This window comes from Saccopteryx leptura, chromosome 2 (genome assembly GCF_036850995.1).
Source record: "Saccopteryx leptura isolate mSacLep1 chromosome 2, mSacLep1_pri_phased_curated, whole genome shotgun sequence".
Classification (NCBI taxonomy): domain Eukaryota; kingdom Metazoa; phylum Chordata; class Mammalia; order Chiroptera; family Emballonuridae; genus Saccopteryx; species Saccopteryx leptura.
In genome coordinates, this window is record NC_089504.1 from 267,988,096 (window position 1) to 268,004,756 (window position 16,661).

General features: G+C 34.1%; 1 protein-coding gene and 2 non-coding genes across 4 annotated transcripts in view; all 3 read right to left on the minus strand.

Annotated features, from left to right (window-relative positions):
- The window catches only part of TPR (translocated promoter region, nuclear basket protein), a 59,071-nt gene that overhangs the window by 34,850 nt on the left and 7,560 nt on the right, over nt 1-16,661 (minus strand). For both annotated transcript variants that reach the window (XM_066361740.1, XM_066361739.1), the window contains exons 8-25: nt 16,566-16,658; nt 16,112-16,192; nt 15,943-16,030; nt 15,068-15,208; nt 14,555-14,646; nt 14,061-14,258; nt 12,052-12,159; nt 10,901-11,127; nt 10,123-10,286; nt 9,553-9,686; nt 9,318-9,466; nt 7,557-7,719; nt 6,001-6,135; nt 5,371-5,511; nt 4,226-4,391; nt 3,107-3,273; nt 1,791-1,943; nt 1,245-1,361 (exon numbers count right to left, since the gene is read on the minus strand). In XM_066361740.1, coding sequence (XP_066217837.1) covers nt 1,245-1,361; nt 1,791-1,943; nt 3,107-3,273; nt 4,226-4,391; nt 5,371-5,511; nt 6,001-6,135; nt 7,557-7,719; nt 9,318-9,466; nt 9,553-9,686; nt 10,123-10,286; nt 10,901-11,127; nt 12,052-12,159; nt 14,061-14,258; nt 14,555-14,646; nt 15,068-15,208; nt 15,943-16,030; nt 16,112-16,192; nt 16,566-16,658 — 2,517 coding nt within the window. The remainder of the gene's footprint in view (nt 1-1,244; nt 1,362-1,790; nt 1,944-3,106; nt 3,274-4,225; nt 4,392-5,370; nt 5,512-6,000; nt 6,136-7,556; nt 7,720-9,317; nt 9,467-9,552; nt 9,687-10,122; nt 10,287-10,900; nt 11,128-12,051; nt 12,160-14,060; nt 14,259-14,554; nt 14,647-15,067; nt 15,209-15,942; nt 16,031-16,111; nt 16,193-16,565; nt 16,659-16,661) is intronic.
- Nucleotides 9,174-9,277, minus strand: LOC136396508 (U6 spliceosomal RNA). The gene has a single exon (XR_010749793.1). It is a non-coding gene; the product is annotated as a U6 spliceosomal RNA (small nuclear RNA).
- Nucleotides 13,658-13,787, minus strand: LOC136396017 (small nucleolar RNA SNORA66). Its single transcript, XR_010749451.1, has one exon. It is a non-coding gene; the product is annotated as a small nucleolar RNA SNORA66 (small nucleolar RNA).

Consider the following 16,661-nt stretch of genomic DNA (forward strand, 5'->3'; position numbering starts at 1 on the left):
CTTATGTAAAATACATGCATACACACATGAATAAAGAGAAATGGAAATAATTAATTTAAAAACTGTGGTACAGAAACATCCTCTGATTTTAATCTTCAATGTTACACTGTTTGGCAATGAGCCAAGGACAAATCATTTTTGTCTTATTTACCCTTGAAGCCTTTCCCCCTGTATTCCACTTTTAAAGTAACTGGGGTACATATACATGTTACATAAGCAATAAAGACTAGTAATCAAATAAATGGCAATTAATATACAACTAAAATGGAAACATTAGCAATATTACCACAGATATTCATTTCTCATTCTACCATTTTAATAATCCCCATTACCCTGAATTGTGTTTTACCATTTTTGTTCATAAAAAATTATAAAAAGCGTTATCACACATGCATATGTGGTTATATGTATATACGTACCTGCAACAAATAATGTGGTTTTGTTTTTTAAGCTGTATAGAGTAGTGAAAAGCTCTGTAAAGTGTGGTGTATAAAAGTCCATAACCTCAGTAATGTATTAAAAATTGTTTTGCTGAGGAAGGTATTTATCTTGTTTACAATACAGTTTTACAATCAGAACTAAGGAAGGACTGAAGTAGAAAAAAAAATGTTTGCAAACAAGAGCAATTACACATTTAATCTCCTACTCCTATCTTTGTATTTGTCCCGCATTTGTCTTTTTTTTTTTTTTGGTATTTTTCCTAAGTGAGAAGAGGGGCTGTGGGGGGGGGGCAGTCAGACTCCTGCATGCATCGGACTAGGATCCACCTGGCATGCCCACCAGGGGGCGATGCTTAGCCCCTCTGGGGTGTTGCAATTGGAGTCATTCTAGCACCTGAGGTGGAGGCCATGGAACCATCCTCAGCGCCTCAGCCAACTTTGCTTCACTGGAGCCTTGGCTGCGGGAGGGGAAGAGAGAGAGAGGAAGGAGAGGAGAAGGAGTGGAGAAGCCGATGGGCACTTCTCCTGTGTGCCCTGGACGGGAATCGAACCTGGGACATCCACACGCCAGGCCAACACTCTACCGCTGAGCCAACTGGCCAGGGCCTGTCAAGGTTGTTTTGTTCTTGACTATTACACTATGTACTTTTAGCCTTCATCTAAACTTTTCTAATGATCTTGGTCCAAGTTCCACAGAAGTAGAAATAACTTTGCATTTCTGTAAGCTCACCAATCCCCAAAATGCATTAATTTCCCTAGGGTCAAAGCTCATTTATCAATCCGGGCTATGAGAGCAACACTTACTTGTTCCTGACAGTCGCGTCTGGCTTGCTGTTCATTACTCAAAGCAGTGCTTGCTCTCTGAAGAGCTTCTTGTACTTCATTCTGAACACTATTCAGTGTTTTCTTTAACTCAGACAACTCCATGGAAAGAATAAGATTAAAACCAGAGTTAATTGCAAACTTACTTTTAAAAACTTTAAAGACAAATTTATAAAAGCCCAATTAACCCAGTGGGATTTCTTACAAAATTAAAATAGTTATAGCCTGATATAATCCACTCATTTTGCAGCTCCATATTCCCTGCCTACTAATACTCCCAACAGTCAGTTCTCAGCCCGTGGTTTCTAAAAAGCAGTACTGAGATCTACTAACATATAGTCTAAAATATTGAAAGGAAACATGAACTGATGTACAGAGCAAAGTAAAATATAAAACTAAAATTGGTGGGTATGAGTTTAATCAGTATCTGTTGAGATAACCCGAATGGTAACTAATGAGTTATTTAAAAGCATTCAAGTACTTACGCACTCACACAAGAAGACTGATACGGTTAATAACCCAATTTACCTGTTGTTCCATGCTCTCTATGGCTTTTCTCTTGTCATCCTGAAGTTCCTGTTTTTCCTTCTCTACTTCCATCAATTTCTTTTCCAACTGTGTCTGAAACTCAGCCGACTCTTTCAAACGAACTTCGATATTCTTATGTACTTCTTCTGTCACCTTCACCATCAGCCCAAGAGTAGGACACAAAAATTATAGACATTTAAAATCAAACAATTATTCTATCTAAATCTAAACTAAATTTGAAAATTACTAAAATTGTTTGCCTTGTATTTTTTCTTTTCAAAAACCCATCAAATGCTGATTTCAAGTTCAAAATCATTTAAGCATAATTTACCTCTCAACTTCGTTACTGGTCAATTTTTCTTTTCTCAAGTAAAATTTCCAATTCTCATTTCTCCCAGAAACCCCATATCCACTTGCCAAATCTGTCTTTCTACTACTGAAAGGATTACCCCCCTCCACATATTTTGATTTCCATATTGTCAACCAATGTCTTTTAAAACTGTGGCCCTAGACTATAGCTTTGGCCTCCAAAATGAATTTTGTATCCTTCAACATAAGATAGTGATCTTTCTAGTTAAAACAAGTTATGGCTATGACATGCTGAGGGAAAAAATCAGTAATTTTTACAAAATATGATATTCAAAACATTTCACAATTGTTAAAGAGACACATTCACAATTATATTCCTCACTGCCCTCACCTACTTCCTGTTCACATCAGCATCTGGTCTGTACCTTTCCTACAGCAACACACCTCCCCTGTTTTATGAATTTTGTGGGTTGTTTTTATCTGGCTGATTAGACCCCAGCACTTTTAAGAAGTAAGTGCAAGGATGTCAGTCCAACACGTCTTTACCACAGAGCCTTACACACAGCAGTTTTTTGTTTTTTTTTTCTTTTCCTGAAGTTGGAAACGGGGAGGCAGTCAGACAGACTCCTGCATGCGCCCAACCGGGATCCACCCGGCATGCCTACCAGGGAGCAATGCTCTGCCTATCTTGGGGCGTCGCTCTGCCGCAATCAGAGCCATTCTAGCGCCTGAGGCAGAGGCCACAGAGCCATCCTCAGCGCCCGGGCCAACTTTGCTCCAATGGAGCCTTGGCTGTGGGAGGGGAAGAGAGAGACAGAGAGGAAGGAGAGGGGGAGGGGTGGAGAAGCAGATGGGTGCTTCTCCTGTGTGCCCTGGCCGGGAATTGAACCCGGGACTCCTGCACACCAGGCCGAAGCTCTACCACTGAGCCAACCGGCCAGGGTCAGGCTTCTAATTAAAAGAAAAAAAATTAAATGCATTAAAGTTGAATTCAAAATTGTACATACCTGTTTTTCCTTGTTAAGGGACTCTTCTAAACTCGTAACCATTGCTCGGTACTGTTCTACGTTACTAGTACTTGTTTTGAGTCTCTCCTTCAAGTCATTCACCTGCTCTTCTGCCTGCCTAAGCTGGCTCAGGACATCATCCACATCTTCTTTGTTGCTAGGCTGACCTAAAAGATTTAACAGCTTTCTTAAAATTAAGATTTTAATGGTAAAAGAGGTAACTATTATCAAAGGGTTTGTAAAATTAGGATTAAGTCTCAAATGTGGCAGAACTTAACTATCTACGAAGTATATATCAACCCATAATAAATACCAACATAAAACAGTGATTTAGTCATCACGTTGCTTTTAAAAAGCCAAATATTTGAAATCTGCTATTATAAATATTAAGAAAATGTTATTTATAAAAGAATATAATTAAATTTTACTATCTAAAACACAAAATCTTAAATCATTTAGCCCAATTTTTATTTTAAAATTCTTGGAAAAGGAAGAGATTACAGACTGAAGTTTTTTTTTATCAAATAGTATCAATAAGAGAGTACTATTACATAATCATACATACAATATATATACACACATACACAATTATATTGTTTTTCATTTCTCTTCCACTGAGATAAGACCATATAGAAAGATTACCTAGACACAAAGGCTTTGCATTTGAAATGGTAAATTCCCCAAACAGAAGCAAAATCTAACAAAACAAATCCCAGAGGCTATCAAGGAGCAAAAATTAGGACTACTGCTCTGAAAGACACCAAACTATTATTTGTTAAGTGAGCCTTATTGTTACAGATTTAACAAGTAGCCCCATCTCAAAAAGAGAGTTTAAAACTCAAATATTAGCCCTCAAGAGAAATATTTTTAAAACATCAATAAACGGTTTCAGCATTTGGAAAACAAAGAACATACTTTGGTCAGATGCCTACAGAACTATTCTCAATCTTTCAAGTCTCCAAATATATTAATTTAGGCCTAAAACAGAGCTTCACTACATATATAAAGAGTAAAAGTGTTTTTTCTTTCAGGAGTATCCACAAACAAAAGGCTATTTAAGTAATAGATGTCACAAATGTTTCTAAAGACACTTTACTATGGACCTAACTATTTGTTTACCTTTACCAGGTCTCTGTGAGGACTGAGAGGCAAGCTGGACTTCCATGTTACTGAGGTGCTGTTTCAATGTAGCGTTCTCCTTCTGAGCATTTTTTAATAGCTCTTTTGTGTTAAGATGAAGATTTGTCTCAGTATCCAGCTGCCTCTTTGTATCTAAAAGTTGAACCTAAAAGATAAAAATACATTAACCCTACAAACACTGCTTTTAAATTCTTTAATAACTAGAAGTTCAAATTAATCTTTTTATAGAACTTTAAAACTCTGGCCAAGATAGAGTAACAGAAACCACACAGTTACCCTGCCATCTGAAATAGCCCCTGCCCCAAAACAAAGAAACAAACTAAAACAGACACAACCTATGAACCAGTATCACAATGTGGGTGACAGGACACAGACAGGCTAGCTCTACAATTTCCCTAGCTCACTGACTTAAGAGTATCCAGGCTAAGGCACAGGGAAAGGGAAGAGAGGCAGAGGCCGGCAGACTCCCTGAACTGAGAACCCAGGACTGGGAGTACAGGAAGGTCAAACTGGCTCGAATCCATAACACAAAGAATCAGAGAAGACAGTTACCCACTTAAGAACACCCTGGGGATTTGCAGAGGATCCTTCTTGAATATTCAGCAAAATGGATCAGCACATGAGTATGAAACCACCCCAGACAGGGTCAACAATCATCCAAAGAGACCGGTGTGAAGAGTGGTGCTCACAGAGTCAGGAACAGTGCCTGTTCCCAGTAGCCAGACTAAAAGAACTCCCAGTCCATCAAATACTGGGAAGCGATACTCAGGACGGTCTCACCTCAGTATTGGGGAATAATTCATTCTAGACTGAGCACTGCTTTAGGCCTAATAAATCATAAAAATCAAAACTCAAGAGAATCAAACTATTTTCAATTAACTTTACTATATCCCAGAACAGCTCAAGAGTTACAGGAATACAAAAACAGCCAACACTCAAAAGGATAAAACTCAATGTATGGAACCCAATAAAAAGACTAAGCATACAAAGAGGCAAGAAAAACTTGAGTGTGTAAGAAGTCTTGTGAAAGCCATGCTTCAACATGAGATGGCAATGTGTACACACACAGCTTGACGGCTGAATATGAACAGAGCTCCAGAAATTCAGAATCCTGACAGACTTACATCTAGATTTCTAGTAAGCGTGTGCCTTTGTTCCACCTCATTTTCCAACTTCTTTTTTAGATGAGATATCTCATTTTCCAGTTTTTCTATCTGGTTACTAAGCCTTTGTTTGGTTTCTGTTTCTGATCGTTCTAGTATTCCCTAAGGTTAAAGAAAAGAGTTTTGGTTATGCTTAAGAAAAAAGTAAAAAAACAATACAAATAAAAGGATTCAGGGGATTACAGGATTACAACCCATTGCTACATGAAGTTAAGATCTATGACATTGACCAAGAAAGGCACTTTAACATTTTACATATTAAAATATCTATTTACTAGGGGAAAGAAATCATTACAATAGTCATTCACATTCCTTCAAATTTTAGCACAAAAAAAAAGCAAATATTTAATCTTGTCAACAAAATGTGCAACATTCTACAAAAATGAACCTGAGGATGAAAACTGCCAACTGCGTGAGTTTCAGGTCTCTTTCAATGTTTTATTTAGAATATTGATATGTATTAATAAACCTCAAAATTCAATGATCATCCTAACACATGACAAAAAATTTCTAATTAAGAAGAGTGAGAAAATATGTTAAAACTATTTAATTTTAAAACTGTTTCGTATGTGTGCTTTTTTATTTGGTTACCTGAATTGTTTGCAGGTTAGTTAGCAGTAAGTTTTGCCCTCTTTGTTCAGCTAACAAAGACTCTCTTTGCTGAGAAAGACGGACTTCTGACAATTTGAGCATTTCCTTTTCCTTTTTCAAGTTTTCTGCTCTTACCTTGAGAAAAACACAAATGAAAAATAAGTTGAAAAACAATGTGTCAAGTGTAATAATAAAATTATAAAGTTAAAGTGATCCTTCAGGACTCCGTATTTCTTAATACTAGAGACTATTAGCTCTTCATTCTATAGAAAATATACCTTAGTCTCGTATTGATCTATGAAGCAAAAATAACTGGGTACATCAATCGACCAAAGGAAAAAATCTCATAATTACTACAAATACTTATAATTACTTTGCTCTAATAAATCAGACCTTAAATAACAACAAAAAAGAAATATGAAAAGTCAAAGAAACAAAATTATGCTATAGTTGTACTTGAATACTATTAAATTATGCAAATTTTAGAAGGTAGCTTGGGTACTAGTGGTTTGAGACTGCTGACTGATGTATTTGAACTTTTTTTGTCCCTATGAAGAGTCCACTGAGTCTCATGGAAGCTAGTGGGGGGGGGGAGGTTATTTGAAGATCAGTATCCTCAAAGTATTCACATTTACATGTAAGTCATAAACTATCAATCATAAATTATACCAGTTAGAAAAAGTGCATTCCTAAAAGGAGAACATGATAAAAACAAAAGATATACTCAACAGATTTAGAAAAAACCTGTTTAAGTCCCAAGCAACTAATATTACTTGACTGCCCCAAAATACGCAAATCACTTGGCTCATGAGTTTCTTTCTCAACAAGTAAAGTGTGGGGCAACTTCACTTAGTTCATAAATAATAATCAATAGTTGAAAAAGATAACATCATAAAAAAGCAAAACACTACATAAAAATTAGCCATCAAAGAATTCAGTATTTTGCTGAAAGTAAAGTCAATTTCTGGTCGACATTTATTTTCATGTTCAAATTCAGAAATAAAGTTCAATGCTAATAAAATTTTTATGTTGTCATATTAGAAATGAGCAAGAATGAATTCATTTGTTTTTGTTGTAGCTACAGAAAGAGTGATTTACAAATTTATTTTGAAATGGAAGACTTGTAAGGAAATCTTAATATAGAAAAACAAACTTGTCTTCCTTCAGTTTTAATAGAAACTATCACCCCGCTGATGTACAACTGGACATAGCTAACCTGTCAACAATGTGGCAGTTAGGGGCATCAACTGATTACACAGGTGAAAACCCAAAGACTTCCAACCTTGTATATAACTACTGCTGACTCCTGAACAACATGGATTTGAACTGCACAGGTTTATATTGGGTCCACTTATATGCAAACTAATGAATAAGTGGACCTGTGAAGTTCAAACTCATGTTGATCAAGATTCAATTGTATTTGGACACTTTAAGCACTTGTAATACACAAACCTCTCAAATATCTGTCATACCAACAAGTAAAACCAAAATAATAACCGAAAACACAAATGTCAAATGCAATTTATACTGCAAGTCGGATGAGAAACTGGTCTTACTTCTGCAACAGCTAGCTTTTCATTTGCCCCTCTCAAATCTTGCGTCATTGTATTGATGATCTGTTCCTGCTTTTGAGTTGTTGCAGTAAGTTTCTGATTTCTCTCTTGTAGAGATGTAATTTCGCGGCGATATCCTTCCACATTATCTTGTAGCATTTCATAACTTATATGAATAAAAATAATTGTATAAGATACTGAACTGCTATATCCTAGCTTAGTTTCTTAAAGAATTTCATATTAGTTTAATTTCAAATTATTAAATACATAACAAAGTGGTTTTGTAATAATAACACCTTTATACTTTTTCTTGAACACCAAAGATAGCATTTAAATTCAAATTCTAAAGAAACACAGTATTTCATGCTGAATTAGGTTTTGAATTTTATTCATTTACAAGAATTTTAATCAAATTCAAAATAATGCCAATATAGTGTTGCTACACCAGATAGCCACCACACTGATGTAATTTTATAGATTTACGCTTGGTTAGTGAAAAGATTTTTGCCATTCATTTCCACCATCTCTTCACCCTGTTTTCTTATGTGTTTGAAATCTTAGAAAATGGCTGGCCAGAGCTATGAACACAGGGGGAAATGCTTTTTATTTGGAAGATCAAAACTTGAAATTTATAGAGGTGGCTGCCTGCCATATCCTTACAAAAACATGGCTGGATCACGTCACAGAGGTGTCCCTCATGTCACTGCGCTTCAAAGACACTGCATTTTCATGACCACCAGGCAAGGCTCTTCCCAGGCAAGATCATGGCTTGTTGAGGGCTCAGGTGGTGGATAGCATTTTTAAGCAATAAATTTTTTAATTAATGTAGATACATTTTGTTTACACATAATGCTATTGCACACTTAACACACTACAGTATCATGTTGGAATACTTTTATTCACTGAGAAACCAGACAATTTGTGTTGACATGTAGTACTGCAATATTAGTTTCATCACAGTGGACTGAACCTTCAGTATCTCTGAGGTAAGCCTGCATACACAGAAATGACTGTCCTACTCGTTAAACTATCAGGGACTCAATGGAGCTAACAACTATGGAATGAGATTTACTATGTTAAGTGATTAGGAAAGTGAATTTTTCTAAAATTAACTATGTAGTTAGTACCTGCGTGTCTTCTACCTAAATCAGAAATGGCTGAATGGAATTTGCGCACATCACACTCACCCTCTGGTGCATTTATAAAATGACCAAGTCCTACGGAAAAATAGGCCTTTCAATCTCAGGAAGGAAAACTAGCAACTTTTCTCACATCATTAAAAATAACCTTCATCTTAAAAATAACTATCTAGATTCTTTAGCACAGATGCCCAAGAGAATCATTAACCAATATTAAAATAGCACCCCCATAGCTTCTCATCTGCATTATGGTTCACAAAAAAGGAACAGTATTGAAGAATTAATCTTTGAATTTGATTCATTTGAATACTGAAGTCTACCACTTAGACTTCATTAATTTTTAAAAAGAGTCTAAATGTGATTTTTTAAAATTAAACTTACTGAAGTGACATTAGTTAATAAAATTGTATCAATTTCAAGTGTACACTTCAATGATACATCATCTGTATATACTGTATTATGTGCCTACCACCTAAAGTTAAAAAATATGAAATGATTTACAAATTTGTGAGTCATCCTTGTGCAGGGGACATGCTAATTAATCTCTGTATTGTCCCATTTTTAGTATATGTGCTGCTGAAGCAAGTTCTAGACTTCGTTAATTTTCTAACAAAGGAAAATTTACCGTTTAGAAGCAAAATCTAGCTGGGTAGTAATTTTGGTATTCTGTGATCGCAAATCTGTGACTTGCTCCTGAAGTTTCTCAAGCTGCTCATTTTGTATTTTTTCATTATCTGCCTTTTCTTTTTTGTAGTTCTCAAAAATTTCCTGCAACTAAATATTAGAGAAAGTATTAGATGACGACACTGTGTTCTTGAAAAACCTAACCCAAAATACAGGTGCAAAGGTGTGATCTTTACCTGTTTAAGGGCAGCCTTGGCTTCTATAGCCTCTGCTGACTCAATTATAGGTACTGAAGTAGGAGTGGAAACAGTTTGGGACGTACTTGACCGTTTTGGAGTTGACATAAGAGAAATATCGTCTAAGCTTGAAGCTTCAAAAAATGCAAAAAAATAAAACACATCACGTAACCTTTTTTCTTTGCAAATACTTAAAATTACTAAATTCAACAAGCTAGACTGATTTAAATGAAATCAGAGATTATAATACAAGGAATTACTAAATAACCTATTAAGATTATTTCTGATAAGATGTTTTTAGATTAAATGTTAAAACAAATATAACCAAAATAAACATAGTTCATTGATTCTAAGATGCACACTGTTCAACAGCAGCCTTTCTTCTTTCTTAATAATACCTAAACAATGGTATATACTTTAGAATGGATGACCTGTTATGTTTAATCATATATGGTAGCCATCTTTAGAGTGCATACTGCTTATGTTGCAAAATTTGCTTCCTAATATGCATATTGGAAAAAATTTCCCCCCTCCCCGACTTGACTTTCAAGATAAGACACACAAACCTACCTTGTAAAGGAATGACAACTCCTGTTGTTTGTGACAACAAAATACGGTACATATCACGCTGACGAACTATGGAATCCACAAGCTGTTTCTGATGCTGTCGTGACTCACGGAGTTGTTCCAATTCAGTGAGGGCACTCTCAAGTTTGAGCTGAAGCTCAGTAATTCTAAAAAAAAAATCGCAAGTCTGTTTCTTTGAGATTTAGACGCAATTATAATTTCTAGTGTACACATATACCAAGTATTTTTACCATCTAATATTAAGTATATTTTCATCTTATTCTCTTTTCTACTGATGTTAAGAACCATATAGTGCTCAGATACTCATCAGTCATCTGTAAAATTTGTTAGCAAAACTTAAACCAATTCCACTCAGTCTAAACTCCAGTCTACTTGCTTTCATAACCATTCCTCCTCCTCTAGCACCAAACACATTAAAAAAAAAAATTATTTACTCTGTTTGAGTAATTCCTGCATACCTTCTCCACACAACCATGTGTTCTCCTTATCCAGGCCAGTTTCTCTACCTCTACGCGCCCACAAGTAGGCTTTCACCTACTATAGCACTAAACATACTGAACTAAAATGATCTACTTAGTCATCTTATTATCAAGCTCATCCACAGAGTCCCTTCCACCTTTTTTCTTTTTCTTTTTTTGGTATTGCTGTCATTTTTTTTTCTCTCCTAACCATTATATTCCCAGTATCCAGCATTTTTGAGAGTACATAGGAAGTTTTCAATAAATGTTTGCTGAACAAACCAAGGTAGTCAAGAGCTTACTTGGATGAAGTTGTTTCCTGTTCTTCCCTTTCTCTGGTTTCCCCGAGCTCCCTAAGGGCCACTAAGAGACGCTGATTTTGCTGTTGAAGTTCTTCAATATTTCTGTAGGATACTAGATGCTGTGATATTACTTCAGATGAACTGCTTATATCAGCAGAGCTTACTTCCTCATCACGAATTACATGGTTACCCCTTGCTTCTTCAAGTTCCATCAAAAGCACTCTAATCTAAAAACAAAGTTTTAATGTTATTAATAGTCTTGGCTTTAATTCTGGAAATATTTAGAAGAAAATAGAAATCTTCAAGGGAAAATATTACTTTATAAATACCATCAACTGGTATTAAATTATCTTATAGATAATATATCAAGCATATTAAAATGATATTAAAACCTAGAAAAAAAGTTTAATGAAATAAATTTTCATTTCTATAGAAGTGTGTAATGAAGGCTGTTTTTAAAAAGCAGCCAAATTATATTTCCAGAAGCATGGCTCAAATTTTTGTAAAACAATGACTCAATAAAATACACAGAAACAGATACCTACTATGTGTACAAGTGTATGATTGCACCTGCATTCTTCTGTATGTGTTGTATGGGGAAGAACATGAAAAATAGATTTTAATCCCATTCATGTAAAATTTTTGTGTTGTTTATGTATGTAACCCACAAATAAAAATTAGAGTAAAATACATGAACAAAAATAGATCTACATTTCGGGCTACTTCAGTTAAAAAAAGGGAGAGTAATAAACATGGCATGGTTTTATATCTGTAAAAACAAAGAAAATGTGTATGTTTATTTATGCTCATGTGTGTTCATACATATTAAAAGAATGATAGGAAAGAGTATACAGAAGTGTATTATCTGGTTATACTCTGGGACAGGGGTGGGGGTAAAGAACTTTTATCTTTGAATTATTTCATTTATTATAACAAGTACGTATAATCTGAAAATTCATCACTTAAAAGCAAAAGGAAAAAATGCAGGGTCTATGAAAGAAAATGACTAGACTGCAATTCTGCTACAGCAGTATTCTTAACCGATGAAAATTTTGTATGTGGTAGTTCTCAGATACCTGCAAAAAGATTCAAACATTACTAGGCCATGGTTTAGGGTAAAGAAAATAGGAAAAGAAACAATAAATTCTAACCTGCTGTGAAAGATCTTTAACTTGTATTTCCATTCTCTGATTGTCTCTTTCAAGTACAGATGAATGTTTGTTGGCTTTATCAGTGTCCTCCTGCAATCGCTGAATCTCCTTTAAAATGTAAATTTACGTAAAAATTCTGTTATTTCCTGCTAAGACTATACAAATGAAGCAGTTATACAAATAACAAAATATACAGTGCTCAAATATCATAGTAATCAACTTATAAACTAAAAACATTTCATACAATATAACCTATATAATACAATAACCCCTCAAAGAAAGTTTACAAATATGATACATGTATTTATTTCTTAATTTCTAAAAAATTGCTCATCATTCTAATGATCATCACTGTATGACAACGATGGGCAATGTGCCACTACTCCCAAATTAACTGTTGATTACAAGGTCAGAGTCACACCAAATTCAAATGACACCATGTAAATAATTTCTAAAGTTTTGTTACTAAGACAAAAAACAAAGACTATATTATAATGATAATCATCTTCACATTAGTTATCTGAAAACAAATATCAAATAAGTAAAAGAAGTTGGGCAGGATGCATATAAGACCTGATTGTCTTTATAAAGACACATTAGGAATTAATTCTAAAGAATCAACAGCCAGTCACAAGGCTATAAAACAAACAAGAAACAAGTACATGATAAAACAAATGAAGCAAGTGAATATTCAGAACTATGGCAATAATGCAAATCTACTGAGTTCAAAATGGGATTAAGATGTCAAGGAAAGAAGCTATTTAGTTATAAAACCCTAAAAATGTTTAACAAAGAATTATCACAAAATCTAGTCTGTAGAACACATGTTGTGTGGAAGAAAATTCAGGTATAAAATAAAACGCTACCATAATTATCTTTAAATTCTCTGGCAGTTATAAAAAATGTTTTTTTTTTTATTACTGTACCTGGTACATTAGTGAAGAAACAAATAGGTTTTTCACAATAAACACCTACTATTTTCTGATTCTTAAGCCCCTTGACCTCACTATCTATTCTCTTGAGACAATAAGTACCAGGCAAAATCCTCACTCTCAACAGTGAGAAACTCAAGATTTAATTAGACCCAAGGAACCACTTTTCAAACCAGATGAGGACAGGGGATGTCAAAAAGCCAATATTCTGTCAAAGCAAGACTGGTAGATGTCACTTGATTCAAGAGAGACAATTAGATATAACATACCCTGATTAAATTGATGCCCAAATTGTATTAGCAACAGCAACAAAAATTTAAGTTTGAACTGACAATACAATTTACTTATACTATTCTCAAAAAAAAAAAAATTGTCAGTTTAGATAGAACAGATACAAATTGATTTAACTGACTTTCCTCAAATTCAAAAATGCAACAAATCTTTAAGATTTTTCAATAATAGTTGTACTCCAAAAGCAAAATTGTCAGAGTATAAATACTCTGATTTCATCACTATCTGTTAAAAGGGAATCTTAAGAGGTGAAAGATATTTGTTAATTTCCTTGGTGTTCTAATGTGTAAAGGAACAACAGAATAATATGATAAAATTGTTCTTCCCTGTGGCAAAACAACATTATCATTTCTAGACAGAAGTATCACAACCTTTTTTTTTAAGACTGTACTAGGATAGAATGGACCACCTCAGGAGCTTCTGAGGCAAATTCATTTCTATCACTACATTATTTCAGCAAACCTGGTTCTCCTCACTTCTGCAATATCACCCCGTTAGCGATCGAGTCTGCACCACAGCTGAATGACAAAAAATGACTAAGCTACATTAAGGAGCATTCTATTATAAAGATAGATTTGAAGTAGCAATTTATTATCCGCTATAGAACTCTACAGACAACCCCAAATGTCTTTAAAAATGTAAAAGGCTCTTACAATTTTAGCTGAATAAAAGTACAACATTTTGTAATTACAGGTATTTCATAATGTAGTGACAAGCTTTAATATATATATTTATTGTTTCTTATATGTATTTTCCCCACAGCTAAAATTCAGGGATGGAACCCACCTTCATAGCTTGCTCAAGCTTAGCCGATAAGCTTGCCACAGCCTTCTGCGCACGCTCATACTCCTCGCGCTGGCGTTTCAGAATTGGTGCTTTGGCTTCAACTTCTTTTACTATTTCATCTAAGTACTTAGTAATTCTTTTGTTCTCTAGTTTCTCCAAAAGCAGCTGATCTTGAGCTTCCACGTAAGCATTATAGAGCTGAAAGGAGAAGAGGGCTTGTTTCAAATGGAGGCATAACAACAGAAATATAGGGTCTATCTCCACAGTAAACATTCGTTAGCACTCACATTGATGGAAATATTCACTGTGTTACACAGAATTAGGAACCAAGAAAGCCTTTCCCAGAATGATGCATTAAACATCAGATGATATTCATATATATCCTAAAAATATGATATTTAGGATGATTATTCTGAGGATTAAGTTTCAGAGAGATCTGAACACTTTTTTTGATTGAACTTATTTGGGGTGACACTGGTTAACACTACTCTTACCTCAGTTAATTTCATGCCAGGTTTCACGATCTTAGCTACGGCTGCTGCAGTAGGAGACATGGCTGTAAGCTCTTCTTCAGATAATATTGCTCCTATATCAACACACAGAAATTTGTATAGTTTTATAAAATTTCAAACTGAAGGCACTAATATTTTTTCAAGTTAGAAATGACACCTACTGTACATTACTATAAATTCCTAAAAGATTTTAAAACTATGACATCAAAGAATAATGTAACAAAACTCAATTCTAACAATTATGCAGCAATTATAGTTAAAACTATTTGACAATTGACATACAACTAAATATGACCAAAAGGTACTTGTATCTGATGATACAGTAAAGCTACATAAAGTACTAGTTTTAAACTAAAAATAACATAATGCTATATATAGTTCAATGGAGTTTCCTACTTCACAACACAACAGAGAAATTCTACTAGTAATAATAAGATAAACCCATGTAGTGATGTTCTAGTATTTCTAACCATTAGTAAGCATCTAAATCCATACCTTTACGTTTTGTGGCAGAAAGCAGGTCATTTGCATTCTCTAATTCCTTCTCTAACTTCCCTATTTTCTCAAGCATTTCTTTTTCCATTTGATCTTTAGATTCCTCCACCTCTAGAAGATGATCTTGTATTGCTTTATTTGCTAAACACATTTTAAAAGACAATATTTAAACATAAAATTAAAATGCTAGAGCTTAGAAAATGTAACAGAACAGTCATTTCCCTCTCCATCAGACACTATTAAACTCTAGAAAGGCTATGGTTGACAGTTATTACCCCCTGAAGCTCTTGCGCTACTTATAGTTCCTGAAATGTCCTGGCCTGGTGAATCTATCAATATTTTTCCTTTTGATGTCTCCTATTCACAGGAAAAATAAGGGACCTCAAATTTTAAGTGTCTCTAAGTATCTCTGGTTTTAATCTGATCTTTAGAACATAGGAAATAACTAAAAAAGGTCATACATAAATAACTTGCATTTCAAAAAAAAAGAATATAAGGTAATCAAAGACATTAAAATACATATTTATACTTTAAAAGTAAGGTTTACATATGGAGTAAGAGTATCCAAACTATAAACCCGTATGTACTTATCAAAGTAAGTATTTTAAAAATGGAAGAAAAACTTTCTATTAGAAATTAGATGATAGATACATGAGGTTATCAGCTAAATAAAACAGAAAAACAATACCTATATTTTAAAATATAGTATTTGCTAGAAATATTTAAAATGTCTTAATCCAGGATCTTTCTTCTATGCCAGTTTGTATCACTAATAAAGTTAATTTAACTTCTAAATCCAACAATCTACACAAAGGTAAAGAAAAAAGTACCTTTTATCTAAAAATAAAGTAATATTTGCATACTTGAAAAGTTACCTTCTCCAGCTTCTTTCAAAAGTTTGTGTAGTTCATCCACTGCTCGGGTCAGTTCATTGCTCTTTGCCTCAGAGTCCTCAGCAGCACTCTAAGATTTAATCTTAAAATGTTAACCAAAACAACCAATAATGTAACATTAGGACATTAAACTGTGTGGCAGGGTACCTACCTTGTATAAGTTAGAGAGTTTTATGTGAGCATTTAATTCATTGTGAAATTTCTCTTCCATACTGGCCTGCTGTTCCTTGGCCTAAAAAATAAACAAAAACCAATTACAGCAGACATGTCTGAAATGAATTTAGAATCCTTATCAAAAAGAAAAAACTATATATATATATACAGGTTTGTATTAAAACACTAAATTAAAATCAGTTCTCATGACATAGATTACTTTAAGAATAAAATTAATATTTTTATTGAAAAGTGGAATACTTAAAAACATTTAAATTAATGACTTGCTCAGTTTTAGACATTACTTTGGATATAGCATATAATTGTTATATTTGATTAGGTTAAGTGTCCTATTTTATGGTGCTGGGAACAGTTTAAAACAAAATAGTATCATAACAAGTTTCATAAATTCTTTAATTTATAAAAGAGACATTTTAAAGTGGTCACTACACCTCTTTCAGTTTGGTCAACAGTTCCTCCACATGCTTTTGAAGATTCTCATTTGATGTTTTCAAACTGTTCATCTGTTCTTCCATTCTAGTAACCTA